The sequence below is a fragment of the Heterodontus francisci genome, chromosome 35 (assembly GCF_036365525.1).
Source record: "Heterodontus francisci isolate sHetFra1 chromosome 35, sHetFra1.hap1, whole genome shotgun sequence".
Lineage (NCBI taxonomy): Eukaryota > Metazoa > Chordata > Chondrichthyes > Heterodontiformes > Heterodontidae > Heterodontus > Heterodontus francisci.
In genome coordinates this window covers 38,604,861-38,632,816 of record NC_090405.1, presented here as the reverse complement: position 1 = coordinate 38,632,816, position 27,956 = coordinate 38,604,861, and the positions used below count along the sequence as shown (strand labels likewise).

The window sequence follows — 27,956 nt, the reverse complement described above, 5'->3', positions numbered from 1 at the left end:
TCTTCCATAGGTGGCTGTATAATCTCTAAAAACAATCTAATAAGTAGACCTGAGTATCCTCTTGGGCAGCACACCTGCACATTAATACGCAGCCCCCATACAAAGTTCCGATGAAGGGTCACTGACCCGAAACGTTAACTCTGCTTCCCTTTTCACAGATGCTGCCAGACCTGCTGAGTGGTTCCAGCATTTCTTGTTTTGATTTCAAAGTTAACAAATATTGGAGTGACAACAATGCACTTAGAGGAAATCTGGTCCATCATTACAGAGGGAAAAGAACAAGCAAGATGCCACCTACTCCTCTACCCGCTGACCGACTAAAATAGCATCAGAGATGGCAGGAGAGAGGGGCATGGTCCCACAGTGCTGCACCCTGCTCCAGTGGAGAAAACACAGCACAGCAAAGATCCGTAGGCCATAAATACAAGATAGTCACTAACAGACCCACTTCAGAAATCAGGAGAAACTTCTTTCCCCAGATAAAGAATGTGGTACGACCACAAGGTGAATAGCTTAGATGCATTCAAAGGGAAGCTAGATAAGTACATGAGGGAGGAAAGAATAGAAAGGTATGCTGATAGGGTTAGATGAAGGTGGGAAAAGGCTCGTGTGGAACATAAAGACCAGTGTGGAGCAGTTGGGCTGAATGGTCTGTTTCTACACTGTACATTCTATGTAATTCTATGTAATCTCCTCGTCTCCTTTTTCATTTTAGGGAATGTCGCCTCCCCCACTTACTTGTACAGGTGAAGTGAGTGCTTCTTTCCATAGCGGAATATTTGATATTTGGGAAGGCCACAGTATCGGTCCATCTCCTTGTCATCTTTGTACCATGTGATCTCTGGCGCTGGGTGACCTAGCAATGGAATACATCCAAGTCAGACACTGTCATATAAACATTCACAGGCATACTGGATTTTCGTTTTCGGATCGGGACCCTGGCAACCGGAGCATTTCCAAGTCCCGACCCCACAGGCACTATTTTTGAATGGCAGGTAATTGGCATGGGAGCGAGTCTGGTGCCCAATTAGAGGTGGCAGAAGCGTTATGGACGAGGGGATGGGGAATTGAAAGCAGGTTTTGAAGGCAAGTGGCAGCCATCTTTGGGCTTGCCGTTGCTGATACAAATGAGTCACTGGGGATCTCGGAGGGGCCTGTGAGGGCAAGGGAACACATCCTCTTGCAGACCCACACTCCCCACACACATACCCCCAACTCCCCGCCGCTGTGCTCCTCTGGCCTCCTGCTGGCCAGGAAGTTGCAGCTGCTGCAGCGCAACCTGGCTGCTCTGTCCAATGTCAGCGTGGCCTCTTCCCATCCAACCTCCCTCAGCTGGGAGTTGTGCGTTCAGCAGGCCTTCCCCTGCTAACCCCCAGCTGCCCCAGTGATGCCAGCAGGCTCATTTCCCTCTCCGCTTTCCTGCCACTCTCCACTGTGACATTAAACACGTCCAGCTGCAGCAATAGCCACTCATCTGAAGTAACTAAACTTTATTTTCTGCCTATTTAATTTAATTTAATCAGCCCTTCCCATGGCCCCCAATGGCCCTCCGCACTGTTGATGTCATTTCACACCCCCCCCCCCCGCTCCCCATGGTGTCTTCCCTGTTCCCAGCCTTTAAAAACTGCTTATTGATACTGACAAGCCTATTAATGAGCTCTTTAATGAGCTCAACAGGCAATTAATTGGAGGCGTGACACCGACCCATTCCCTCCCTGCCAGCGGCACTTTGACAATAGCATCGCATTCCGGAGACCACAGGACCAAGTGCCAACAATCCAGGGACACTTGCAGCTGTTCCACCTCTCAGCGGTGTTTGAAAATCCGGTCCATGATGTCCAAACCTTGCTAACAACATAGTAAAGAAAACAAACACGCACAAAAATATTCCGGACCAAAGCTTTTTTATCCATTGTATCTGCCTGTATTAGAAAGAATGAGTTGCATTTCATTAGAGTTTTTCACAGCCAAAGAAGTACTTTTGAAGTGTACCCATTGTTGTTGAAAATGCAGCATCCTAATTGTGCACAGCAAGATCCCACAAACAGCCTTAGGATAACAACCAAATAATCTGTTTTTTTGAAGGTTTGGTTGAGGGCTAAGTATTGACCAGGATTCTGGGAGAACTCAGATGCTCTTTGAAATGGTGCCATGGGATCTTTTACATCCACCTGACAGGGCAGACGAGGCCCTGGTTTAATGCTTCATCAAAAGACGGAAACTCTGATAGTGCAGCACTCCCTCAGTACTGCACTGGATTGTCAGACTGCTTTATGCATTTGAGTCTTTGCAATGGGCATTCTGACTGAGAGGGAAGACTGCTGCACACTTAGACATGTTTGACACTTATTGATAGCGACCAAAGGTTAGTCAGTTTTGCTGATGATTAGTTGGACCCAGTTACTGGGGATAAATATTAAAGGAGACCTCTTAATAATGCAGATCAACAAGATATTATAGATCTATATTTAACAATGCCTCCTTCAGAACCTTATGGTTGTTTCAAATGCCTCAAGTAGTCCATGTTCCCCCTCTCCTGAGTTACACAGTCAGTTTATAACATATAAAATGTGATGACAATTCCTGTGATTCGCTGTTATATCAACCTGAGTGCTCCGGCAGCAAACTCTCATGATGGGCATGTCTCTTTGCTAAAACCATTGCCATCTCAACCTGGAGGCCAGTTTGTAACATCACTGAACAGGGACATCTAGACCTTGAGGTATCGGGCAGATTGCAAGTTACCCTGAGTGGGATCTGCCACCACGTTGATGGCAGGTGTCTCTGAGGCACTGCTGGGAAGCACGGCCTGAATACTAGGTGTGACAACTGCTACATCCCTGTTTAAGATGACTGGGTCGCAAAGAGGCAAGCAGTTGCTGCTGGAGCTCTACACCTGCAACTGGTCGAACCATCTCTCAATGGACTATTTTTATGAAAGTGATTCTTTTTTTGTTAAAAAATATTTTTTGAAGGAATTTATGATTAATGAATAAAGGTTGGACCAGGTATTTTTTTTAAAGGAAGTCATCAAGAGGGCACTGAGGGAGTCAGATTGGCAACAGTGTTGCTGGCTGTCACACGACTCGGGTTGGAGATGGAATGGAAACCCTAGTAACAGGGGCAGAAAAGTGACAAGCGCTCCTTTGATTGGACAAGCCCAGTGGTAGCAGTGCACCTGGGATGGGCAGAAAAACTGACAAACTTTCTGGTTGTCAGTCAGTGTGCCTGTGGTTTTACCTTCTGGAAGCAGATAAAAGTCAAGTCTGCTGCAGAAGAAGGACAGAATTCCAAGAAAGAACAGAAGACTACAACCCAGCTCGCCTTCCCGCAATTCACTAAAATATTCTGTGAAGTCCACTGTGTCGATTCATCTTGTTTCCTGTATTTCAAGAGAGCCTGCAAAAATAATTTTCAACGCCACCTGAAGGGAACTGTTCTGGAAGATTCTAGTGACTTGCCTGCGTGTGCTTGGAGGTTAGACTGTGTGCCAGTTTGGAGCAGCATGTCTCATCTGCTATTTTCTTCAGGAGTGGGCAAGTGATCTGCCTGGGAGTTTTTTTTTGTCTGTAATAGAGTTCTGATCCAAAAATCCTGGGGTTTTTTTACGGCTAACCCGTGTATATATGTGTGTGTGAATGTGAAGGGACTAAGGTAAAAAAGGGACTTTAAAATTTGGTTAATGTAGAAAGGGGTATTTTATAATTTAATGTTGGAGTTTTTAAAAATTTGATCTGTGTGATATTGTTTTACTTCATTACCAGTTAAGACTTGTTTTATAATAAACTGTTAATTTTGTTGTTCAGTAAAGAAACCTGGCCAGTGTGATCTATTCTGGGGAAAATCTGAATGTTTCAGAAAGTGGGAAAATTTTAAAAATATGTTGTGACCTGTGGAGAAGTGGGACTGAATTAACAGTGCACTCCTCCCGCCTTGGTCATAACACTATCATATGCGTTCTTGCTGCACACACCTGCAGGACCCCAACCAATCTGTACCTATTCTCTCTGGGTCTTTGGTTAGTGGGGCACATTCCTACAGGGTGAGAGTGTAAAGTGCAACTCCACATGAAGAAATCCACACAGGTAGAGTTTATGTTTGCTTGATTTGGAATGCGCACTCTCTCTCCATAGCACACACTCCACTCTTAAGCATGAATGAAGGGTTTTCCTAAGTATCTGACCAAAAAAAACATTCATTATCCACGGGTCACCAGGTACCCATTACAGCAGAAGAGACCAAGATTACTCACACTGAGTCAGCACAGAAAGCACAAACGTTCAACTGGTAGACATGAGCGGACCAGCAGTGGCAGGACTACCAGTGTGTAAGGACCTCAACATCATAACTATCCACAAGAGTATTGCCATGGGGAAATCTTCAAGGACCCGAACCCGCTCGCAGACTCCAACCAGCATCAAACGTGCAGTCTGGAAACCTAGCAACAGCACAAATATGCCACGACTTCGCTTCTGCTCTCTAGAAAACTGCCAGCACCACAACGAGCCAGAACAGACAGGTATCTTCATGAGACCAAGTACTCTTCCCCCAACAAGTCCTCGACCTTGAGCCCCAAGCCTTCAGACACAGAGGGCGAGGCGAGGCGAGGCAAAGGACACACAATGTCCTGAAGAGGCAGAAGAGGAATGAGTTGAAGCACTGTCTGCTGGCTCTTCGAGATGAGATGCCGGAACCTTCCAAGAATGATAAGGCCCCAAAAGCAGTCATCTTGATAAAAGCAACAGAATATGTTATCAGACTGAAGAGAGCAACAAAAACTGAATGCAGAGCGGGAGAAACTTCTGAAAGAACAGCAACAAATGAGACACAAAGTCCCTGAGCTAGAGTTGTCAAACCACCGAGACAATTTTGAGCCTCTGTATCTGTAAACTTCACAATCTCTATCCATGTGTAAATAATTTTGATGTTATCTAATTTTATGTATATTCACTTTTAGCATACGGGACTTATTTTTGGAAAGAAAGGGGATGTTGTGTGATTGTCTTTAAGAGTGATGTCCCTTTAAGATCTTAGTAAGCTAAGTACCAGGACGCAGTCTAGTACTTTCTAGTCTCACTCTGTAATTGTAACACCAAAAGGCAGGTCCTGTAAATAGTTAGCTCTGCGCTATATATATTAGTTTAGCTGTAATAAACCTGTTTGAGATCTTCAACATTCTGGACTCCACGCATCTCATTTATGCTGCATCAGCCAACATAAAAAGCTTCTCTTTCCAAATGGACTGCTTATATTGCAGTTCCCACAGCAAGAGTTCAAAATAGGCTCTGGTCCCAAGTCCTTTGGCATCTTGAAATGCTGCTGAAACTGAACGTAACACTGTAACAGTCACATTTTTATTTTATAATGGATATATATTGACGCCAGATATATTTAACTGTAAGATGTACCGCAGGTAATACCAATTCTGATGAAATGCCATTGGCTTTAGGCTAATATGTTAACCCTATTTCTCTCTCTGCAGATGCTGTGCACCTGCTGAGTGTTTTCCAGCATTTTTTGCTTTTAATACTGAGTCAGACATCAGCCACAAAACAGCAGGCACAAATGCACTTGGTCTATAGTGACACCATGGCATTGAAGGGCTGATTTACCCTGCTCTTATGCCAGCAGCTACTGAGTTGTCTGGGCAAAGCAAACACAGGAAAATGCAACAAGATGAGGTGGGCCTGAGCAGGGGAGCCTTCCTGGACTCCAAGATGATGAGCGCTCCTTCACCCCTGTACGTCTCTGCATAGGTAATCCATTAGCTCTGGGAACAGAAAACTCAACTCCATATAGAACTAGAATGTGAGTGGACTGCCAGATTTAAACCCTTGGGCTTGGGGGTAATCTTAAGCGTTAATCAGTGGATTGGATGTGCTCTTCACACACTCCCCAGTTTTAGACAAAACCAGGCAGCAGTGACATGAAAATTGCTCTGAGTGCCGCCCACCTGTATAGGGTTATAGGGAAAGAGCAGGAGAGTGGGTTTAATGGGATAGTTCTTCCAAAGAGCTGACATAGGTACTAAGGGCCGAATGGCTTTTTCAGTGCCGTGTGATTGTATGACACGGTGACAAAGAAGAATTGCACAATGCCCAGATAGGAGTGAATTTTCCTCCTGCGTATTACAAGTCACTTAACAGGGTCTGATTTATTGCACTGACGAGCTCTTTTCATTGACATGCACATTGCTGAGAGGTTCTGTAACTGGGGGCCCCTGACAGAAGGCTGAGGGCTGCAACAAGAGACCAGCACCAGAAGCCTTCAGCATGGGGAACATTCATGTCACCTCACAACAACTTGTATTAGCTTACATCTTAGCTCACATGTCTCTGCCTGTTTCTTCCCCGTGCATGCAAGTCATATGGTGTGTTACGAAAATAAAATTGAATTGATGTGTAATACCCGTTTTTGCCATTGTGCAAACTGTAAACTGAGATTGGAGACATCACAGAGTCATAAAAACATGTCCTGATGTTTATCAGAGCTGCATTTGTGCTCTTACTAATTTTTCAGTCTCAATTATTGCTCTCAAACTTCTGTGATTAACAACCACAGTCCACTTCTGCGTCCATTCCATTGCAGGTCATATTCTCCATTAAAAATACATCCAACCCCAGAATAATGCTTGGGACACTGTCATTCCAGAAACAAACCATACAGCAGATCATTTTTAAATTACTGGAATATAAATGGTCACGTTGTCCATTGTCTCCTTAAGAGATCCCGTCACGCTTTGCAAGATTAACATACTGAGATTCATCACTGATTGAACACATTGCATTAACAACCCATACATTGGTGTCAGCTTTGGCTCAGTGGTACCACTGTTGCCTCTAAGTTGGCAGGTGAGTTCACAACAGAGAGTGGAGCACATAATCCAGGCAGCACTGTCAGAGGTGTTGTCTTTCAGCATTAAACTGAGGTCCCTGCCTGCCCTCTCAGGCGGATGTAAAAGATTCTATGTTCCTAGTTCTAAGACGTGCGGGGGAGTTCTCCCAAGTGCCCTGGCCAACATTCCAACGACACAACCTGCAGCGACTATCCTTCAAAAGTACTTCATTGGCTGTGAGGCCCTTTGTTACATCTTGAGGTTGTAAAAGGCGCTATAGAAAACGCAAATTCTTCGTCTTTGTCCAACATTTGTCTCAGGGCAACATCACTAAAAAAAGATAATCCAGTCATTTATCACTACTGCTGGTGGAATCTTGCTGTGCGCAAATTGGCTGCCGTTTCCTTACACTGTTGTAGTGACGACATGGCTAAAAGTGTTCACTGGCTACCGAGCGCTTTGGCGTGCCTTAGGGTAGCATAAGGCGCTATATAAATGTAAGTTCTTTCTTAGTTATCTTCAGTGAGCCTCATATGAGATGAGCGGATTGGTAGATCCTGGCCTGTGTATTCTGCACTAACCTGGAAATAAACTGTGACAGTAGCTTTGTAGTATGGTTGATTAGGAAATTAATTGATTTACTTTATCCCAAATTTCTAATTGGAATGGACTTCCATCTCCTGAATAGAAACAGCCAAATTTCAATCGGAGTATTTCACAGAGAATGCACTGTACGTGAATACATTAAAGGTCAGGATTCAGAAACATTTTCTGGATCTAAAAGCCCTGATTTTAACTACCAACAACCAGCAGACCTGACAAAAACACAAAACAGGCTGCAACCTCCTACTACTCTCGCCCCCACCCCACCCACTACCATGATGTCACCGACACCGGGTTTGAGCAGGAGTTGGATCTAGTGTATTTAAAATGAGGCCTGGGAGTTAAAATGGCAGTGAGCTCACATTAGAGATGTTGACTCTTGCCCCACCAACCCCGCACTTGCCGCTCGCCCGAGGTAAAATTCGGGCTTCTGTCTCCGTAAAACTGAAGGCAAGGTAGTAGTTACAACTGGAAGCAGGTCAGCTGCCCAATGGGATAGTCTGTAATTGAATATATCTCACATGATCTGATCTGCTTCAAATTTCTTCAGGCAACTGATACATTTTACAACTTTTTCTGTGAGGACATTCTGTGCTGGGATATGGAATAATATTCCACTTAGGGGGTCAGCTTTTGATCAGCCATCCCAGGTCTGTACCAAGCATTGTCAGCTGATTAGCAGCACCTCCTACCTACATTTACCCCTCCCCCCGCTCCAGCTGCCTTAAGCCCCTTACTACAGGACTGCACCAATCCCACATCTATGTTTCTTAAGACCTGTCCATTGAGACTTACAATTGGAGCTCTTTGTGCCTCATTACAGGACTGGATTAAGCATGCCCAAACTGAGGACCCACACAGTAATAGAGGGAGGAAACTTCCATTCTCATTAGCCCAGGATTGGATGGGAGCCCAGATCACAGTTACGAAAGGACTTTTTCTAACTAACTAATGACCCAGGTCTTTGTACAGTTGCTCATCACATCTTTCAGTAATGGCTACAATAAGAAAGACAGAAAGTATGAGTTGAAATAGCCTTTCATCAGCTTTGCCATCATCAAGAATTTCAATAGAATCCCCCGCTGTGAAATATCCACGAATGAGTTCCCTGCCCCAGCCTCCACATATATACACATATACCTTACAGTGAGGATTATATAATGATGGTGAATTTCTGATGCGTTTAGGATGGGACTGTAGAAACAATCTGTCATTATAGTCCCAGGGCCTCTTTTGCACAGATGCTTCCTGTCTACATTATAGGGTGTTGCCATATCCTGGGAATACTCAAGAAATCGTAAATTAACTGCAATTTGGGGTACTTGCAATCCAGTACCAATGAAATGTAAACAATTCAAAGCCAAATTGAGCTCTTGGGTAAAGCTAGAGATTGATATTTGAGCTCAGGCATCCTCCTTGGAAGTTCCCTGAAGTTCTCAAGACTGCGTTTTAAACACAAGCCTCCTTAATAAAGCCAAATGCTCCACTGGTCTACCTCCTGAACTGTGGAGACTAGGATTTGAGCTTGCTCTCCTAATCAGCAGTACAAGATTCTAGCCTTTGGGTTGTATGCTCAGTGCTGGGATTCAAACTAGGGTCTCGTTATCGAATACTCCCGGGCTGGTGTCCTCTGAAGATTCAAGTTTGGCCTGCCTTGTTGGCCCTTGCTCTCAAGACTAGCATCATGCTTATGGCTCCTTGCTAGGAGTCCAGCACTATAGCTAACAAGCCACACGAATAAAGCTTTGATCCCAATAGGTAAGAAGTATATATCAACAATAAAGCCAACTTGGCACATGAAACCATTCAACAGTCTCATCACATGCCCGAACTGAAGAACAAAACTGAGTTCCCGTATAATTACCTGTCACTATGCAGGTAAACTTAACATCGGTATCCTCAGATACTGCGTGGGATTTAAGTGTGGTTTCAAAACCTGGCTGGGTCTCTTCAGTTATCTGAGCGATGATGCTGCAAAACGTTTGCCTAAAAAGAAAAGACAACCAATAATGCTCAAGATATTCTTTACAAATATCAGAGTAAAACCAATTTTAACCCTATGTGTGCAGTTAAAATCCAGCACAGAATTCATCACAAACGAAAATTGGTCATTTGACCACTACTGTTTTTAAACTAAACTATATATGCAAAAATCAATTCCTGCCAAGGTGAGGTTTCAATCTAGCCACAAAACTGTTTTCTCATGCCAGTAAAAATCATAGCAGGAGTTCGACACTTCCTAACATTAATGGGTTCCAGAATGGCTGGATGCAGATAGTGAATTCTGGCTACTCAGAAGAAAATATAAGTTGCAATCTAATTGAGGGATGCAACAGTTTCCACATTAAAAAGCTGAATGGGTGAGGACAATAATAGGTTGTAATTTAGTCAAGGTAACCGGGTGATTCATGTACAGAATAATGGATATGTGGGAGTGAGTTAGAGGCTATAATCTTATTGATGGGTTACGGTGGCGTCTGTATATTGCAATGGATACTTTGGAATGTGCTATAAGCTCTAATTTAATCATAAATAAAGATAAAAGACTTGCATTTATATAGCACTTTTCACGACCACCAAACATCTCAAAGCATTTTACAGCCAATGAAGTACATTTTGAAGTCTAGGCACTGTTACAATGCAGGAAACACGGCAGCCAGTATGTGCACAGCAAGCTCCCATGAACAGCAACGTGATAATGACCAGATAATCTGTTTTAGCGATATCGTTGATTGGGGGATAAATATTGGCCAGGACACCAGAGATAACTCCCTAGCTCTTCTTCAAAATAGTTCCCTGGGATCTTTTGCATCCACCCAAGCAGGCAAGTGGGGCCTCAGTTTAACAACTCATCCAAAATACAGCACCTCCAACAGTGCAGCACTCCCTCAGCAGTGTGAAGTTTAATTTTTACATTCCAGTCCTGCAGTGGGAGTTGAACCCAGCACCTCATGAGTCAGAGGTCAGAGTATGACCAATTGAGCCACAATGACAAACACAGCTCACCCACTATCAACCAGAAATTACAGCCGGTGGTAATAAAATTGCCCACACATTCATGTGACATCCCTCTGTCTGCTATTTTAAGAGGTATTATCACATTCATTTTGATCAAGATGATATCTTTGTTAAAACAGCAAGTAGAGGAACATCACAAACCCATTGGTCTGCACAGGCATCCAATATGGCAGGGAGGGTGTATGTGAGCACACATTCCTTGCAGGAAGTGTGTCACTCGTCATATTGACAAAGGCTGAAATATAGGCAGCAGAGCTCGCATCTCAATCAGACATTAGCCTTTTGCTTGTGCAAATAGAGGGGCTAATGCCTGTTTCAGAACCGGAGTGTATTAAACACTGCCTGCACCACGTTCAGGATAACTAGGTCTACTTGCGGCTGACAAGATAACTTTTTTTTTAAATGACCTGAATGTAGAGATGGGGTGTCCATCCCATTCTCAGTTCCACAGCAGTCCCCTGAAGATGACTGCCAGCTTACACCCCCACCCTGCTGCCCCCACCGCCTCGCCCCTCTCTCCCCCAGAATCGGCCTGAGGGCAGCTGCCAGTGACACTGGCCCCAAATTTAATCCACTTTGGCGGCAAGTTGCCTTTGAGATGCGCAGCAGAGGGTATTAGGGAGAGATTTAAAGGATGAGAGTGAGGTGCTGTGACAAAGGAGTTTAGGGAGCGCACTGACCCAAGAGCCCGATGGCGTGGCAGCCAACTATCAGGCAAAGGAGGAAGGGGTGAGAGGGGGTTTGAACAAGAAGCCAGGGCCAGAGGTACAAGTTTGAGAAGGGGATGTAGGACAAGGTTACAGAGATAGGGAGGAGTGAGCCCACAGATTTAAACAGAAGGTTAAGTTGGGATCCAGCAGCCAAGAACATGGTGATGGGTGAAGGGGACTTGGTGCGGGATAGGATACAGGCAGCTGAGCTTTTGTATACACTGAGGTTTACGGAGAGTTGCTGATGAAAGGTTGGGATAGTTGAGTCTGAGCATGAACGAGGGTTCCAGCTGTAGATGGGCTGAGGTGAGCAATGTTACAGCGTTGGTCATTTGAGGGTCTCTGCTTTATTAAAGGTATGGAGCCAGACGCTCAGCTCAGGGTTGAATAAAATGATAAAGTTGCAGATGGTGTGACTCGGCCTGAGAAAATGGCCAGGCTGGAGATGGAGTCGGTGGTGAGGGTTTATGGCAGGGGTCAAAGATGATGGCTTCAATCTTCCTAATGTTGAACTGTAGAAAACTGCAAGAAGCCAAGTTGATGTCAGACAAGCAGAGCCAGTGGAGCGGGTCGAGAGAGCTGGTGGAGGTAGAATTTACTGCCTTCAGTGCTCATATGAAAGGCGACCCATGTCTTGAATAATGTTACCAAGCAGCGACATGTCATAAGGACTAGGAGGAGGCAAAGGATAGACCTCGAGGTACTCCAAGTATGATAGAGCAGGAATGGAAGAAAAGCTTTTGGTAGAGATGCTCGGAGCTCCAGTCAGATATATAAGGTTGGAGTTAAGCAAGGGAAGTCCTACCAAGCTGGACAATGGAGAGTAAACATTGGAGGAGGATGATATGGTCAACCGTGCCTGAAGCTGCAGAGCTCAAGGAACACGAGGGATAATCCACCACAGAATGGGAGAGAACAACATATGTGACTTTGGCTAGGGCCGTTTCAGTGCTTTGGGAGGAGTGGAAAACTAATTGGAGGGATTCAAATAGGGAGTTACAGCAAAGATGAGCAGAGATTCAGGAGGTGGCAACACGCTCTAGGTCCTTGGACAGTGACGAGTTGTGTGATGCTACAACACAATTAACACTCCCTTTGCTGAGGAGCACATGTTGTATCCACTGCATCTGTCTACTGGTCAGCTCCGCTAGTTGCCGTTGAGTCTCAAAAGACAACTTAGCTAAGTTTCTGCCTGCAGCAGTGAGACAGGAGGTGATTCCATCGTCAATAATCATCACCCTTACCAAACCCATCTGCTCCAAACATTCTCCAAGTTTAATTCATAATATATATACTTTTTTAATTTTTGAAACGTGCTCCTCCCTCACCCACCACTACCCACTCACCCCCACAAATACTTAACCCAAGGGAAAATACACTCCTACAGGGTTGTCCAACATACGGCCTGCGGGTCAGGATCCGGCCCACTAAAGGGTTCCATCCAGCCCGCCGGTGGAAAATGTACCCGGGCCGTTCCTCATCCTCGCCAGGGGTCCAGGGAGGTGAGAAATTTCCCTTTGTCTTCTTCTTCTTCCAGACCGGCTTTAAAAAAAAATTGGAAGCCAGTTTCACAGCTGACAGATGCTGGGAGCAAGTACAGTGGTTTCCCAACTTCAGACAGATTCGGGGTTTTCTGGCGGGTTCCGACTTTTTTTTAAAAACCAGCGAGAAAACCGTGAATCCAAAGTTCAGAAACCACTGTTCCTGCTCTCAGCACCTGTCAGCTGTGAAACTGGCTTGCGATCTTCTTTAAAAAAACTGACCAACTATCTGCTGAGTGTTCCTGCTCTCTGCAACGATCACAGAGAGAGAGGGGGGGGACAGAGAGGGGGAACAGAGAGAGAAAGAGGGGACAGAGAGAGAGGGGAGCAGAGAGAGAGGGGGGACAAAGAGAGAGAGAGGGCTGAGAGAGAGAGAGAGGGGGGAACAGAGGGGGGGGGACAGAGCGAGGGGGGAGACAGAGCGAGGGGGGAGACAGAGCGAGAGAGGGGGGGCAGAGTGAGAGAGGGGGGGCAGAGCGAGAGAGGGGGGACAGAGAGAGAAAGAGGGGTACAGAAAGAGAGAGGGGACAAAGAGAGAGGGAGAGAGAGAGAAAGGGACAGAGAGAGACAGACAGACAGACAGAGCGACAGGCAGAGAGAGAGTGTGGGGGGACAGAGAGAAGGGGATAGAGAGAGAAAAGGGGGACAGAGAGGGGGAGGACACAGACAGCAAAAATGACATGGGGAGGGGATAGCACAGAGAGGGGAGGACAGAGAGAGAGAGAGAGAGAGGGAGGGGGGAGCGAGAGAGAGAGCGAGAGAGAGAGTGGGGGGGAGAGAGAGAGTGATCAAGATCACTCCTGACAGATGGAAAACTATCCAGAATACTCCACATCATTAGAACAAGTGTGCAGGCAAACAATGACTACCTGTGCAAGCAGCAAAAATGCCATGCATCTCACTAAATCAGTGTCCAAAATAGTGAAGAGAAAGTAAGTCAATAAATCAGCCTTCTCATTTAAAGCTTCTTCACAAAAATGGACATTTGTTGTTGATTTGATTAACAGTAAGATACATTTTTAATGCCTTTATCTTTCCGAAATTGTATCACTGGCCCCCTATGTAAGACAAAAATTGTAACGTGAAAAGGTTGGACAACCTGCACTAGTACTTGTTCAAGTGTTGCGAATTTCATTGGTTAAAGGAGTAGACTGCCTAGCATAACAATAGTGCCTGTTTCAATGTGACTGAGCTCGTCTCCAGTTAAGACCTGGTCACGTATGTTTTTCTGAGAAATGTAGGCATGAGAAGAACTTCAATTAGGCCCAAATACTTTCTCCACTTTCCTTTCCAGAGGCCATGATTCCTGCTAAGCTACGATTCCACAGACGCTGGCAACTCTCCAGTTCCAGATCCAGATGGATGCCGGCCAGCTATTCGACTGGGGCAGCAACACTACCGAGACGATTCTGTCCCCACTTGAGCTGTGCTTTCCCGCAGGGGTTCTCCGCTTGACTGACATCCCTAGTTCCAGGACGTGGAGCCAATAGCAGTCACCCCACTGTTGCTCTGGCTGAGGTCAGTCCGCTCAGAAACAAACACGTGATCAAAATGGGGGGGGCTTTTCCCAGTCAGCACGGTTCAGTGCCGCACCACACAGTTCAATTACCCAATCAGCTAACCACACGGTTCTTCTCAACGAAGCAAATCAATAAAACAGTCAAGCAGTTTGCCAATAAAATAGCACTGAGTTCCACCACAAATATACAGTGTCTGACAACTCACTTCTCTAATCTCTGTTTGGTGTGGGCATCCATTGTATTCTGAAGAAACTGAGGCTTTTAAGTCTGGAAAAGAGTATCTTTGATGATCTTATATAGAGGAACATTAGAACATTAGAACACTACAGCGCAGTACATGCCCTTCGGCCCTCGATGTTGCGCCGACCATCTGACCTACACTATTCCATTTTCATCCATATGTCTATCCAATGACCACTTAAATGCCCTTAAAGTTGGCGAGTCTACTACTGTTGCAGGCAGGGCGTTCCACGCCCCTACTACTCTCTGCGTAAAGAAACTACCTCTGACATCTGTCCTATATCTTTCACCCCTCAACTTAAAGCTATGTCCCCTCGTGTTTGCCATCATCATCCGAGGAAAAAGACTCTCACTATCCACCCTATCTAACCCTCTGATTATCTTGTATGTCTCTATTAAGTCACCTCTCCTCCTCCTTCTCTCTAACGAAAACATCCGCAAGTCCCTCAGCCTTTCCTCGTAAGACCTTCCTTCCATACCAGGCAACATCCTAGTAAATCTCCTCTGCACCCTTTCCAAAGCTTCCACATCCTTCCTATAATGCGGTGACCAGAACTGCACGCAATACTCAAGGTGCGGCCTCACCAGAGTTTTGTACAGCTGCATCATGACCTCGTGGCTCCGAAACTCGATCCCCCTACTAATAAAAGCTAACACACCATATGCCTTCTTAACAGCCCTATTAACCTGGGTAGCAACTTTCAGGGATTTATGTACCTGGACACCAAGATCTCTCTGCTCATCTACACTACCAAGAATCTTCCCATTAGCCCAGTACTCTGCATTGCTGTTACTCCTTCCAAAGTGAATCACCTCACACTTCTCCGCATTAAACTCCATTTGCCATCTCTCAGCCCAGCTCTGCAGCCTATCTATGTCCCTCTGTACCCTACAACACCCTTCGACACTATCCACAACTCCACCGACCTTCGTGTCATCCGCAAATTTACTAACCCACCCTTCTACACCCTCATCCAGGTCATTTATAAAAATGACAAACAGCAGTGGCCCCAAAACAGAACCTTGCGGTACACCACTAGTAACTAAACTCCAGGATGAACATTTGCCATCAACCACCACCCTCTGTCTTCTTTCAGCTAGCCAATTTCTGATCCAAAGCTCTAAATCACCTTCAACCCCATACTTCCGTATTTTCTGCAATAGCCTACCGTGGGGAACCTTATCAAACGCCTTACTGAAATCCATATACACCACATCCATGGCTTTACCCTCATCCACCTGTTTGGTCACCTTCTCGAAAAACTCAATAAGGTTTGTGAGGCACGACCTACCTTTCACAAAACCGTGCTGACTATCGCAAATGAACTTATTCTTTTCAAGATGATTATAAATCCTATCTCTAATAACCTTTTCCAACATTTTACCCACAACCGAAGTAAGGCTCACAGGTCTATAATTACCAGGGCTGTCTCTACTCCCCTTCTTGAACAAGGGGACAACATTTGCTATCCTCCAGTCCTCCGGCACTACTCCTGTCGACAATGACGACATAAAGATCAACAACAACGGCTCTGCAATCTCCTCCCTGGCTTCCCAGAGAATCCTAGGATAAATCCCATCTGGCCCAGGGGACTTATCTATTTTCACTCTTTCCAAAATTGCTAACACCTCCTCCTTGTGAATCTCAATCCCATCTAGCCTAGTAGGCTGTATCTCAGTAATCTCCTCGGCAACATTTTCTTTCTCTACTGTAAATACTGACGAAAAATATTCATTTAACGCTTCCCCTATCTCCTCTGATTCCGCACACAACTTCCCACTACTATCTTTGATTGGCCCTGTTCTAACTCTTATCATTCTTTTATTCCTGATATACCTATAGAAAGCCTTAGGGTTTTCTTTGATCCTATCCGCCAATGACTTCTCGTGTCCTCTCCTTGCTCTTCTTAGCCCTCCCTTTAGATCCTTCCTGGCTAGCTTGTAACTCTCAAGCGCCCTAACTGAGCCTTCACGTCTCATCCTAACATAAGCCGCCCTCTTCCTCTTGACAAGCGCTTCAACTTCTTGAGTAAACCACGGCTCCCTCGCTCGACAACTTCCTCCCTGCCTGACAGGTACATACTTATCAAGGACACGCATTAGCTGCTCCTTGAATAAGCTCCACATTTCGTTTGTGCCCATCCCCTGCAGTTTCCTTCCCCATCCTACATATCCTAAATCTTGCCTAATCGCGTCATAATTTCCTTTCCCCCAGCTATAATTCTTGCCCTGCGGTATATACCTGTCCCTGCCCATCGCTAAGGTAAACCTAACCGAATTGTGATCACTATCGCCAAAGTGCTCACCTACATCTAAATCTAACATCTGGCCGGGTTCATTACCCAGTACCAAATCCAATGTGGCATCGCCCCTAGTTGGCCAGTCCACATACTGTGTCAGAAAACCCTCCTGCACACACTGGACAAAAACAGACCCATCTAAAGTACTCGAACTATAGTATTTCCAGTCAATATTTGGAAAGTTAAAGTCCCCCATAACAACTACCCTGTTACTCTCGCTCCTGTCGAGAATCATCTTCGCTATCCTTTCCTCTACATCTCTGGAACTATTCGGAGGTCTATAGAAAACTCCCAACAGGGTGACCTCACCTCTCCTGTTTCTAACCTCGGCCCATACTACCTCAGTAGACGAGTCCTCAAACGTCCTTTCTGGAATGTGATAGTTAAAATAGAAAAGCTATATCTGGAAAATTACATTAAGCTAAATACAGAGAATAGAAAGTGGTAACTTGATTAAACTAGTAAAAAAGATAAAGTTAGGACTGATATCAGGAAATTGTTCTTCACACAAAGAGTGTTCCACATTCCCAGATCGAGTACTGGAGATGAAAACCTTGGAATCATTTAAGAAACAATTCAGTGCTGCAATAAGGGTCATTTTGGACCAAAAAAACCCCAAAAAGACCTTAAAATAGAACCTTTCACAATCTCAGGATGTCCCAAGGTTCCTTGCAGCTAATGAAGTACCTTTGAAGTGTCGTCACTGTTGGAATATAGGAAATGATTTGTAGGTTAGATGAGCTAAGATGGGCCGAATGGCCATCCTCATCCAGAACCAGATTCAGCATGCATTTACAGCACGGTACTTTCAGATGACACAGACTACTGTTGGCATCTCTGATGGAAATGGCCTGCATACGGTGTGCACTGGAAAATAAAATACTATTGGCAAGGATGAACCGACACAGAGAGAGGATTGAATTTTCGCCACAGAGTCAGGAACCAGGAAGTGGGTTTGTTTTTGGGTCCCGCACTCACCTCTGGTGATTAAAGTCATGATTGTCAAGTGGGCGAGCCCTTAACTGATAAAGAGACGTGTTCCCTGACCAAACCCATGAGGGTGGGAATGGAAGCGGGTCAGATGAAGTGCGGGACTGATTGAGTCTCCCCACGGCCGCCATCACTGAGGCTGCTGGTTGACCGAAGGGAGAAATCTGATGATTGTGACAAAGCCTTCCAAAGTACCAGAGAGAAGTGAGATGTCACAGTAGAGCTGGTGGCCCTGCACCCGGGGCAGGGCTGCCCCTCGCTTCATCTATGCCCACGTGGATCTAATATTTGGAGGCCGTGAAGGAGAGGAGGGTAGACCTCTTCCCAGAGAGCGGCAGGAGGAAGTCAACAGACGAAGCCTGAGAGGCCTAGATTCAGAAAGGTGCCACCGAGAGATGAACCTGGATTCAGTGCCGTAAAAAGCTCAACGACCTCACATGTTCCGGCAAGACGAATGAAACCCCCAATCCTCAGGACAGTTCTCAGGGCTTGCACCCTCCAGCAGACACACCACCTGAGGAGCCTCAGGACGCATGCTGCTCCTCAACATGGGAGGGGTGTGCGCCCAGGGCACCTACCCCTCAGAATGGCTCACAGTCATAGTGCTGCTGAGGACCTGTCACCACTAAGACATGTAGCTCCTAATGGACAGGGGCAGATACCATTGGCCATATGACAACAGTGCCTTATCTTGCTCTCTTTTGTCCTTGCAGAAGAAAGGCACACAATGTCTGGGAGAGGGCCCAGATGGGAAGAGAGGTGCTGTTCTTCTACAGCATCACCCCAATAGAGCAGGCAGTAATGGAGAGAGCCAGGTTAGTGGAAGAGGAGGCAGTCAGGCCTGGTGAAATGAGAACTCTTGATAGCCCTGGTGATTACAGAGGGCAAAGTGGTCATTAAGGTGGTGCTGTCTGGGTAACACTGGATAGCCTCAGCACTGCAGCAGTTTCTACTCTCCAAGGCTAGCTCTCATCATCTCTTCTTGTGTCATGCAGCTGCAGATGTCCAACCCACTGCAACCTCTCCCCCTCCCTCCGCAGGCCCAGGGCAGCAAGATGGAGATGAAGAAGCACCATCATGCCTTACAGCGCACAGACTCTCACCTCGGTGGGTTCTCACATGTGTGTAGATAGAATGACAAAGGGTGATGATCATGGCACTGGTGGCAGGAGGAGGTGCCAGAGATAGAGGGAGCCGTGGTCAGTTCCCCTTGGAGGAGTGTGGGCAGAAACAGTCCTACGCAGCTGAGCACAGATACAGGGCCTCAGGAGTGACTGGAAAAGAGGTTCTATCTGGAACAGCAGCAGCAGATGTCCTCCTGCATGTCGGAAGTCCCTGAGGGAGCGTGGGGCCATGGGCAAAGGATGGAAGGGTCCATCCAGCTCAAGTGCGCCATCATGACTCAGGGCTATGAGCGCATGAGCTCTTCCATGAAGAGAGTGGCCAACCTCTTGGACAGCCATATGCGTCATCACTCGGAGTGTATGCAGGAACTGTGCACTGACGTCCACAGGATGCATAACATGCTGTGTGGCATGAACCACTCAGTGGCGCTAGTGGCACAGAGATCTCTGGAATGGTACCAGCTACACCCGAGAGGGAGGCCTCCTCCAGCCATCCAGAGCGCATGGCAAGGGCCAAGGATGTCACGGAGGAGGATGAGGGTGCCACCCCTGCCCTCACCATCCTTGGCCTCCTTGGCCCCTCTGACTGGACCACTTGTGCAGCAGGGCCCAGTGTCGGAGGCTGCCCCTGCAATGATGCAGGTGCAGCAGCCTCTGGAGACACCCCCAGGGCACCTCCACGATGAGGATGACCGCCACGAGCAGCTCAGCCCCAGACAGAGACAAGCAAGCAGGCTGCCTCCTCCTCCTCCGAGGCCACAGAGGGGAGCACCGAGTAGGAGTGGCCGAGTGCAGAGGCCACCGCATCGCGCAAAGCGATGTGTTCTTACTGTCTCTGGCTATTATTTCCCTCTCTTCGCACTGTATAAATGATGACACTCTAATCCACAAGGCTGGGACTCCATTTATAACTGCCACGACAGAAAAAGTGGTATAGGTGGTGAAAGAGATAACAGAATCCGCCATGGTGAGGTCAAAGCCTCTGGGCAGATGTGATTCCTTCATTGGCAGTCAGTCATTAGATGTTCCAGACTGCATCTTCCATGCATGTGTTTGCACAGGCTTTCGAGCAGAGAGATCCACCATTGACATGCTGTTCTCCCTTCGTCAGCTACAGGAGAAATGCCGCGATCAACAGATGCCCCTCTACATTGCTTTCATTGATCTCACCAAAGCCTTTGATCTCGTCAGCAGACGTGGTCTCTTCAGACTACTAGAAAAGATCGGATGTCCACCAAAGCTACTAAGCATCATCACCTCATTCCATGACAATAAGAAAGGCACAATTCAGCATAGCGGCGCCTCATCAGACTCCTTTCCTATCCTGAGTGGCGTGAAACAGGGCTGTGTTCTCGCACCCACACTTTTTGGGATTTTCTTCTCACTGCTGCTCTCACACGCATTCAAGTCTTCAGAAGAAGGAATTTTCCTCCACACAAGATCAGGTGGCAGGTTGTTCAACCTTGCCCGCCTAACAGCGAAGACCAAAGTACGGAAAATCCTCATCAGGGAATTCCTCTTCGCTGACGATGCTGCATTAACATCTCACACTGAAGAGTGTCTGCAGAGTCTCATCGACAGGTTTGCGGATGCCTGCAATGAATTTGGCCTAACCATCAGCCTCAAGAAAACGAACATCATGGGACAGGACGTCAGAAAAGCTCCATCCATCAATATCGGCGACCACGCTCTGGAAGTGGTTCAAGAGTTCACCTACCTAGGCTCAACTATCACCAGTAACCTGTCTCTCGCTGCAGAAATCAACAAGCGCATGGGAAAGGCCTCCACTGCTATGTCCAGACTGGCCAAGAGAGTGTGGGAAAATGGCGTACTGACACGGAGCACAAAAGTCCGAGTGTATAAAGCCTGTGTCCTCAGTACCTTGCTCTACGGCAGCGAGGCCTGGACAACGTATGTCAGCCAAGAGCGACGTCTCAATTCATTTCATCTTCGCTGCCTCTGGAGAATCCTTGGCATCAGGTGGCAGGACTGTATCTCCAACGCAGAAGTCCTCGAGGCGGCCAACATCCCCGGCATATACACACTACTGAGCCAGCGGTGCTTGAGATGGCTTGGCTATGTGAGCCGCATGGAAGATGGCAGGATCTCCAAGGACACATTGTACAGCGAGCTCGCCACTGGTATCAGACATACCAGCCGTCCATGTCTCCGCTTTAAAGACGTCTGCAAACGCGACATGAAATCCTGTGACATTGATCACAAGTTTTGGGCGTCAGTTGCCAGCGATCGCCAGAGCTGGCGGACAGCCATATAGGCAGGGCTAAAGTGTGGCAAGTCGAAGAGACTTAGCAGTTGGCAGGAAAAAAGACAGAAGCGCAAGGGGAAGGCCAACTGTGTAACAGCCCCGACAACCAATTTTTTCTGCAGCACCTGGAAGAGTCTGTCACTCTAGTATTGGCCTTTATAGCCACTCTAGGCGCTGCTCCACAAACCACTGACCACCTCCAGGCGCTTACCCATTGTCTCCCGAGACAAGGAGGCCAAAGAAGAAGAGAAGTTCTTACTGTCTCTGGCTATTATTTCCCTCTCTTCACACTGTATAAATGATGACACTGTAATCCACAGGGCTGGGACTTCATTTATAACTGCCACAACAGAAAAAGTGGTATAGGTGATGAAAGAGATAACGGAATCCACCATGGTGAGGTCAAAGCCCCTGGGCAAATGTGATTCCTTCATTGGCAGTCAGTGATTAGATGTTCCAGACTGCATCTTCCATGCATGTGTTTGCACAGGTATCTCGGACTCCCTTCCATGCCATGTCCCTCAACCTGGGTGAGAGGGGCTCAGTTGAAACGTTCCTGTATCAGGCGATCCCTGACATTCATGGCATCCTCATGAGCCCTTCTCGTCCCAAGCCATGCCCGGCCACCTCTTTGCGCATGGAAGCAGATGCACTAATTAGAATGACAGAAACTTGACTTTAGCAAGGACAAGCTAAATATTCCGGCTACAATATTTCCTGGAGAGATAGGGAAGAAACTGAAAGGTACAACTACAACTGCCAAAAAGGTTTTACTGGTGGGGTCCAGTCAGGGGGAGATCGCCACACAGTGGGAAAGACATCAAGGATGAGACTGGAAAGGCATTTTGCGAGGCTTGCGGTAGCAAAAGAATTGTTATTCGAGGGAAATTTAAGTTTTCTCACTAAGCTAGAAAATGACAAAAGCTTGTTGTCAAAATGAAGAGCAATCTTGGAAAAGCTGCAGGACTGTTTCCATAGTTACAATAGTAAATGTCTAACAACGGTTGTGTTGAACTAGGTAACAGCAGGATGCATGATCCAAAGGTTACAGAATGTGGAGAATCTGATTATTAGTGCATCTATTTTGAAGACTAATGCAGTTAGTATTCCTCTCCTTATAATGTGGTGTGTCACCAGGGGAATGCCCGGAGAGATCAGATTATTTATACTAATCTTACTTTAGATACCACCCAGACTTCCCTGACCTACCATTGTTAATATTCCGGTTTTATATCAATTCCCACTTGGCTGACTCAAAGGGACAGACCATAATAAGCAGAGATCCAACTCAGCAGCGGAATAATAGACTTCACATTCCATCGTTGAATGTGGAACTCACTACCACAAGGACTAGTTGAAGTGAGTTTTTAGGGGAAGCTCGGTAAATTTTCCACACTCCTTGGGCACAGGAGCTTGGGATTTCTTGATATATGCTCTTGGGAGTGTAGTCAGCAGGGGATTGGGGGGTGGTTAATGACCCTCTTCTCCCGCCAATCACTTTGCAGTTTTACATTGTCAGAACCTGGCCAAAGCTGACTGCAAATAAATTAACGAGGGTCACGTTGGAAATAGATGAAGAGAAATGGAAGTCCAAGATAAAGCTGTTGGGAGTGGAAATTAGCTAATTTCAGTGGGATGAGCGAGCGCAGATTAACTGGCTGGAAAAAGCAGATCAAACACTGAAACAACAATGGAAGATATTTAAATACAAGATAGAGAAAATGCAGATTAAGTACGTTTCAAACGGGTAAAGGATGTGAGGGTCCTTGAGAGGGTGCAGAGGAAATTTACCAGAAAAGTTCCAGGAATGGGGGATTTTATTTACAAGGTTAGGTTGGAAAAGCTGGGGTTGTTCTCCTTAGAGCAAGTGTGATCGAGGAGAGATTTAACAGAGGTGTACAAGATTATGACAGGTTTAGATAGACAAGGAAAAACTGTTTCCATGAAATGATGGTACAAGGACACAGATTAAAGCTTTTGGGCAAGAGATGCAGGGGGGAATATGAGGAAGATCTTTTTTTTTTAAATGCAACGAGTGGTAATGACCTGGTATTCGGTGCCTAGAAGCGGAGACAATCAATGATTTCAAAAAGAAAATGGATAGGCGCTTGAAGGAAATAAACTTGCAGGGTTATGGGGATCGAGCAGGGGATTGAGACTGACTGGATTGCTCCGTGGAGAACTGGCATGGACTCAATGGCCTCCTCTGTGCCATAATTGACTCTATGACTCTATAACCCCGTTGAGCTGAATAGCCTGTTTCTGTGCGGTAAATTCTACATAAGTTAAAGGACAGTCAGAGAAGGGTGGAACCACATGGAAAGAAAGGGGACCATTTTGTATTTAACATTGGGTTTGACAGAGTTAGGACTGAAGGACTACCTAAGAAGGGTGTAAAAGAACCACTTCTGCAGATAAATATTCGACAGGAAACTGTGGAAAAAAAGACGTTGCACCCCTGTTCAAGAAAGGTGAAAGGGAGAAGCCAAAAAACTATACACCAAGTAGGCTTAACACTGATGTATGAACTCTTGGAAAGGTCACATGTATAATCAGGAAAAGTCAGTGTGGATTTTTACGGGTATATTAGTTTCATTGCTATTTTGAGGAAATCAATTAGAGATGTAAAATATATGAATTTTCAAGGAAATTTGATGAGATGTCACTTAGACATGTTATGAAAATGAAAACATGCCATATTAAGGGAATGAAGTCACAGGAAACAAAGTCTAGAGATGAATGGGTGTTTTTGTGATTAGTGGGTGGTGACCGCTGGTGTGTTCCAGGGACCTCTTTAGCTTTTCAATTATAGCAAAGATATTAAAAGCATGGAAAGGGCACAGCAAAGAAACTCTCCTGTAGGGGTAAGGTATAGTCATAAAGGACTCAAAAAAATTTCAATCTATGAATAGTTTTAAGTGGATAAATAGGGGAAGATTTTTTCCCACTAGTTGGTGAATCGGTAACAGGGGGGTAAAGAGAGTCTGGATTATCACTGGAAAAATAGAGAGGGAAGTTGAAAGAAATATTTTCACACAGAATGATATTAAAACATGAAGTGCTTCGCCACAAATGCCTTTTGATAAATTAGTGATAACTAAAAAGGGAACAGCATATAAAATATGTGGTAAGGACAGGGAAATACAATTAAAGTGGGCAGTTCCAGTTGAAGAGTTAGAACAGGTACATAGTTGAATAGACTCCTTCTGTACTGTGACTTGAATGATTCTGTGAAGGTAGTGTGTCTCTTTAAGGCCACAAAGTCTAACTGTTGTTAAGTAAACACCTGCTCAGACCAATCAGAGTGTAATTGTTGCGTGATCAGGAAACTTTGCAGGTTGTCAGTTTGAGGTTGCGGCTCTGAAACACCCAGCAACCCCACATCATTTTGCATCTGTAACAAAACATGACATCTGCTATGTGATGCTTCGAGTGTTACAACTGGACTGTGAGATCCAAGCGTACTAGACATGCCATTTATAATCTATAATACAGAAGCTATGACATTCCTGCAATCATCAGTAAAACAAATCCCAACAGTAGTTTGTTAATAAGTGGAATTTATTTTACTGACAATAAAACTGATTAAGACTCACATAAAGGATGGTGGAGTTCTATCTCTTATCACTCTCCACCTTGACATTCCAAACAACAATGAAAGCATTAAGAAACAAATAAGTTTACATGTTATGAAAAAACACATTAGAGTAGGTACAAAAAAAAGTAAAACCCTCATTGCTTGGCCATAATTTGCCAAGAGCAAATTTACCCAGAGTGCGGTGGATGCCGCAACATTGAGTAAATTTAAGGAGGAGATAGAAAGATTTTTAATTAGTAAAGGGTTGAAGGGTTTTGGATAACAGGCAGGAAAGTGGTGTTGAGGCCGAGATGAGATCAGCTATGATCGTGTTGAATGGCGGTGCAGGCTCAAGCGGCTGAATTGCCTACTCCTGCTCCTAGTTCTTATGTTCTTAAGATAGATGCGATAATACTCTGTAGCTTGCCCTTGGCTATCAAAGGCTATTGGGCAGATGTTAATGCCACATCCTTGTACAGATGTGCAATCTAGCCCTTTTTGCTGCAGTGGGTGAAAACTGGGAAGATGTTTGGTTAGACCTCAGCTGAGAACGCTGTCCAATTCTTGGACATCACACTATAGGAAGGATATCAAGACCTTGGAGAGGGTGCAGAGGAGATTTACTAGAATGGTACCAGGGGTGAGAGACTTCAGTTACGTGAAGAGACTAGAGCAGCTGGGATTGATCGCCCTAGATAGATTTGATAGATAAAGAGTTTTGGCAGAGTAGGTGGGAGAAACTGCTTCCACTGCCAGGGCGATCAGTAACCAGCAGACACTGCTTTAAGTTAACTGACAAAAGAATCAGTGGCAGCGATGAGGACAATTCTTTTACACGCAGCAAGTTGTTACAATCTGGAATGGGCAGCCTGAAAGAGTAGTGGAAGCAGATTCAACCAGGGCTTTCAAAAGGGAATTGGCTTTATATCTGAAAAGAAAAAATAGTGCAGGGCTATGGTGAAAGAGCAGAGAGTGGGATTAATTGAATAGCTCTTTCAGAGGGATGGCACAGGCATGATGGGCCGAATGGCCTGATTGTGAGCTGTGCTGTGGAAGGAATTTTAACCCCCCCCCCCCCTTCCAGGTGTGCTTAAATTCATAAAAATGGGAAACACAACCCCGACATGCCTACTCCCAGTTTAAGCAGAGCAAGTTGGGGGGTTGGGCAAGTAACCTGCTCGAGAGGTGGGTCAGTAATTATAGCATCTTAAATGAGGCTGCGTGCTGAGACTTCAGCAGTCATTTGGATGTAATGGCTGGGGGCTGGTTTTCCCAGGGTCTCTGGCAGCTGAAGGGAGTTGAAGCCAACCAGATCCAGCTCTGCTTGTAGGCCAGGAGAATCAGGAGTGTTTCTCCCAGTGTCACGATCTGCCTCCCTCCCCACAATCTTCTGGCAGCCCCCCCCCCCCACATGATATCTCCGTCTCTCCAGTCCCCAGCTGCAGCCTTTATCATCTAGCTTTCCCACACCAGCTTCTCAATCTGGCCAATTGCAGGGAGAGGTACTGAGTACAAGAATTCAAATAAAGCCCTGTGACTAAATTCAGCAGGTGGGGACCGGGCTTTCCTGAATTTTCAGGTTTCCCTGCAATTGAGGCTTGATGGGGGGGGGGAGCAATTCAAAATGTCACAATTGATATTGGTGGATTTTTGTTAGGCGGGGGTATTAAGCTTATGGAGTTAGGATACGGATCAGACATGATCTCACTGAATGGCAGACCCAGCTAAAGGGGCTGAATGGCCTTTACTGTTGCTGAAATGAACTGGGGCACCTGGGGACCTCACCTGTTCTCAGGTCGCACGTTGAGAAAGTAATTGCGACTAGCATCTCCCCTGGAAGGGGGTTCATCCTCTTCGTTAGTATCAAAAGAGTACCGGCCGTTGCTGGAGTAAGATCGGATAGCCCGCTTGGAACTCATTCTTTACTCCCTCTTGCAACTTGTGCAGACTTGTGATGATTTCAAATACTCCAACCCTTGGAATTTAAATCCAATGAAGCGTCCCGAATACAACCAGACACACAGATCCTTTCGATTCTGTGTACAGCTGATAAAAGGAAGTTTCAACATTAAGTTAAATTAGATACTGCAACTCTCAAATTAGTAACATCCTATTTCAAAAGTCGACTAACAAAAACAATAAATATGTATCTAAATTTAATTTAATTGCAGCATATTTTCTCTCAAATTCCTCATTTAAAATTAATGGTTTTGCAAGTACATAAAATTAGGTACATCTGCAAATTAAGCAAAAAGTAGCATGGATACACAGTTATAACAGTGCTATTGGTCGAGTTTAAAAATAGACCAGTGACAGCTCCAGCAGGCTATCTTGTGATACACCATTTTCCTTGAGAAGGTGCTTACCTTGTCACCAGAAGTTGTGTTTCACAATGGATCCACGGATAAAAAGTCTCTAATGTAGGAAATAATAGCTCTAATACAACGGAAGCAAGTTTCTGCTAACCATTCCGCCACTTCTGAGACTTGCCTTAGCTCACTTGCTCGAATGGCTGCACCTGTCAATCAACTCTCCTCTTCCCCCCCACCCCTTCCCAGGACTATTTAAGGAACCCTGCGGTCTGCAAATGCGAGTGGCAGTTTCCCAAAGTTTACTTTTTTGCATCCTGAACAGAACAGAACAAAACAGAAACAAACAAGCACTAGGGGTGCAATTGGATGTAGTTGCTGGAGATGTTTTGAGAGTGTGTTGTTAAGTGCTGTTTGTTTTATTTCCCGAGTGTTGTGTCCGTGTTATGTGTTGTGTCCCACGTTGTGCAGGAGCCTGAGTGGGTCTGACTCACCAGCACATGCCAGACGAGTTTGGCCAAGAATGTACAGCTCAGTAAAATCAGCCGGAGCCGTCAATCAAAAAGTGCAGGACAACCGTGCCATGGGTTAAAAGGAAAGAACAGTTCACCCCGACCCCAACCCTATCGCCTTTTAAATGTCAAAGGAAAGATTGTGTAAATTTGGTGCAGTTGGTAACACTCACTTAGGAATCTTGAATGTTGTGAGTACTATGGTCTCCAGGAATTAAGGATTAATCTCTTGGACATTGATCGACCCTGGAGAAAAATCATTTAAATAAAGTTTTTGTTCTCATCTTCATTGAACATTTGGAACATGGGCAGACAGAATCCCACAGATTGTTTCAAATACTCAACTTCCCACGGTAAAAAAAATCTTGATTTGAGCCCCCTTGGAATTTTAATCCAATGAAGCGTCCCCAA

General features: G+C 45.6%; 1 protein-coding gene across 1 annotated transcript in view; it reads right to left on the bottom strand.

Moving 5' to 3' along the window:
• The window catches only part of alpk3a (alpha-kinase 3a), a 78,568-nt gene extending 51,819 nt beyond the window's left edge, over positions 1–26,749 (bottom strand). Inside the window, 4 exon segments of the mRNA XM_068015192.1 lie at positions 739–856; positions 9,303–9,424; positions 15,707–15,730; positions 26,510–26,749. Coding sequence (XP_067871293.1) covers positions 739–856; positions 9,303–9,424; positions 15,707–15,730; positions 26,510–26,643 — 398 coding nt within the window. The 5' untranslated portion in view covers positions 26,644–26,749.
• Positions 26,750–27,956: the final 1,207 nt, after the last annotated feature.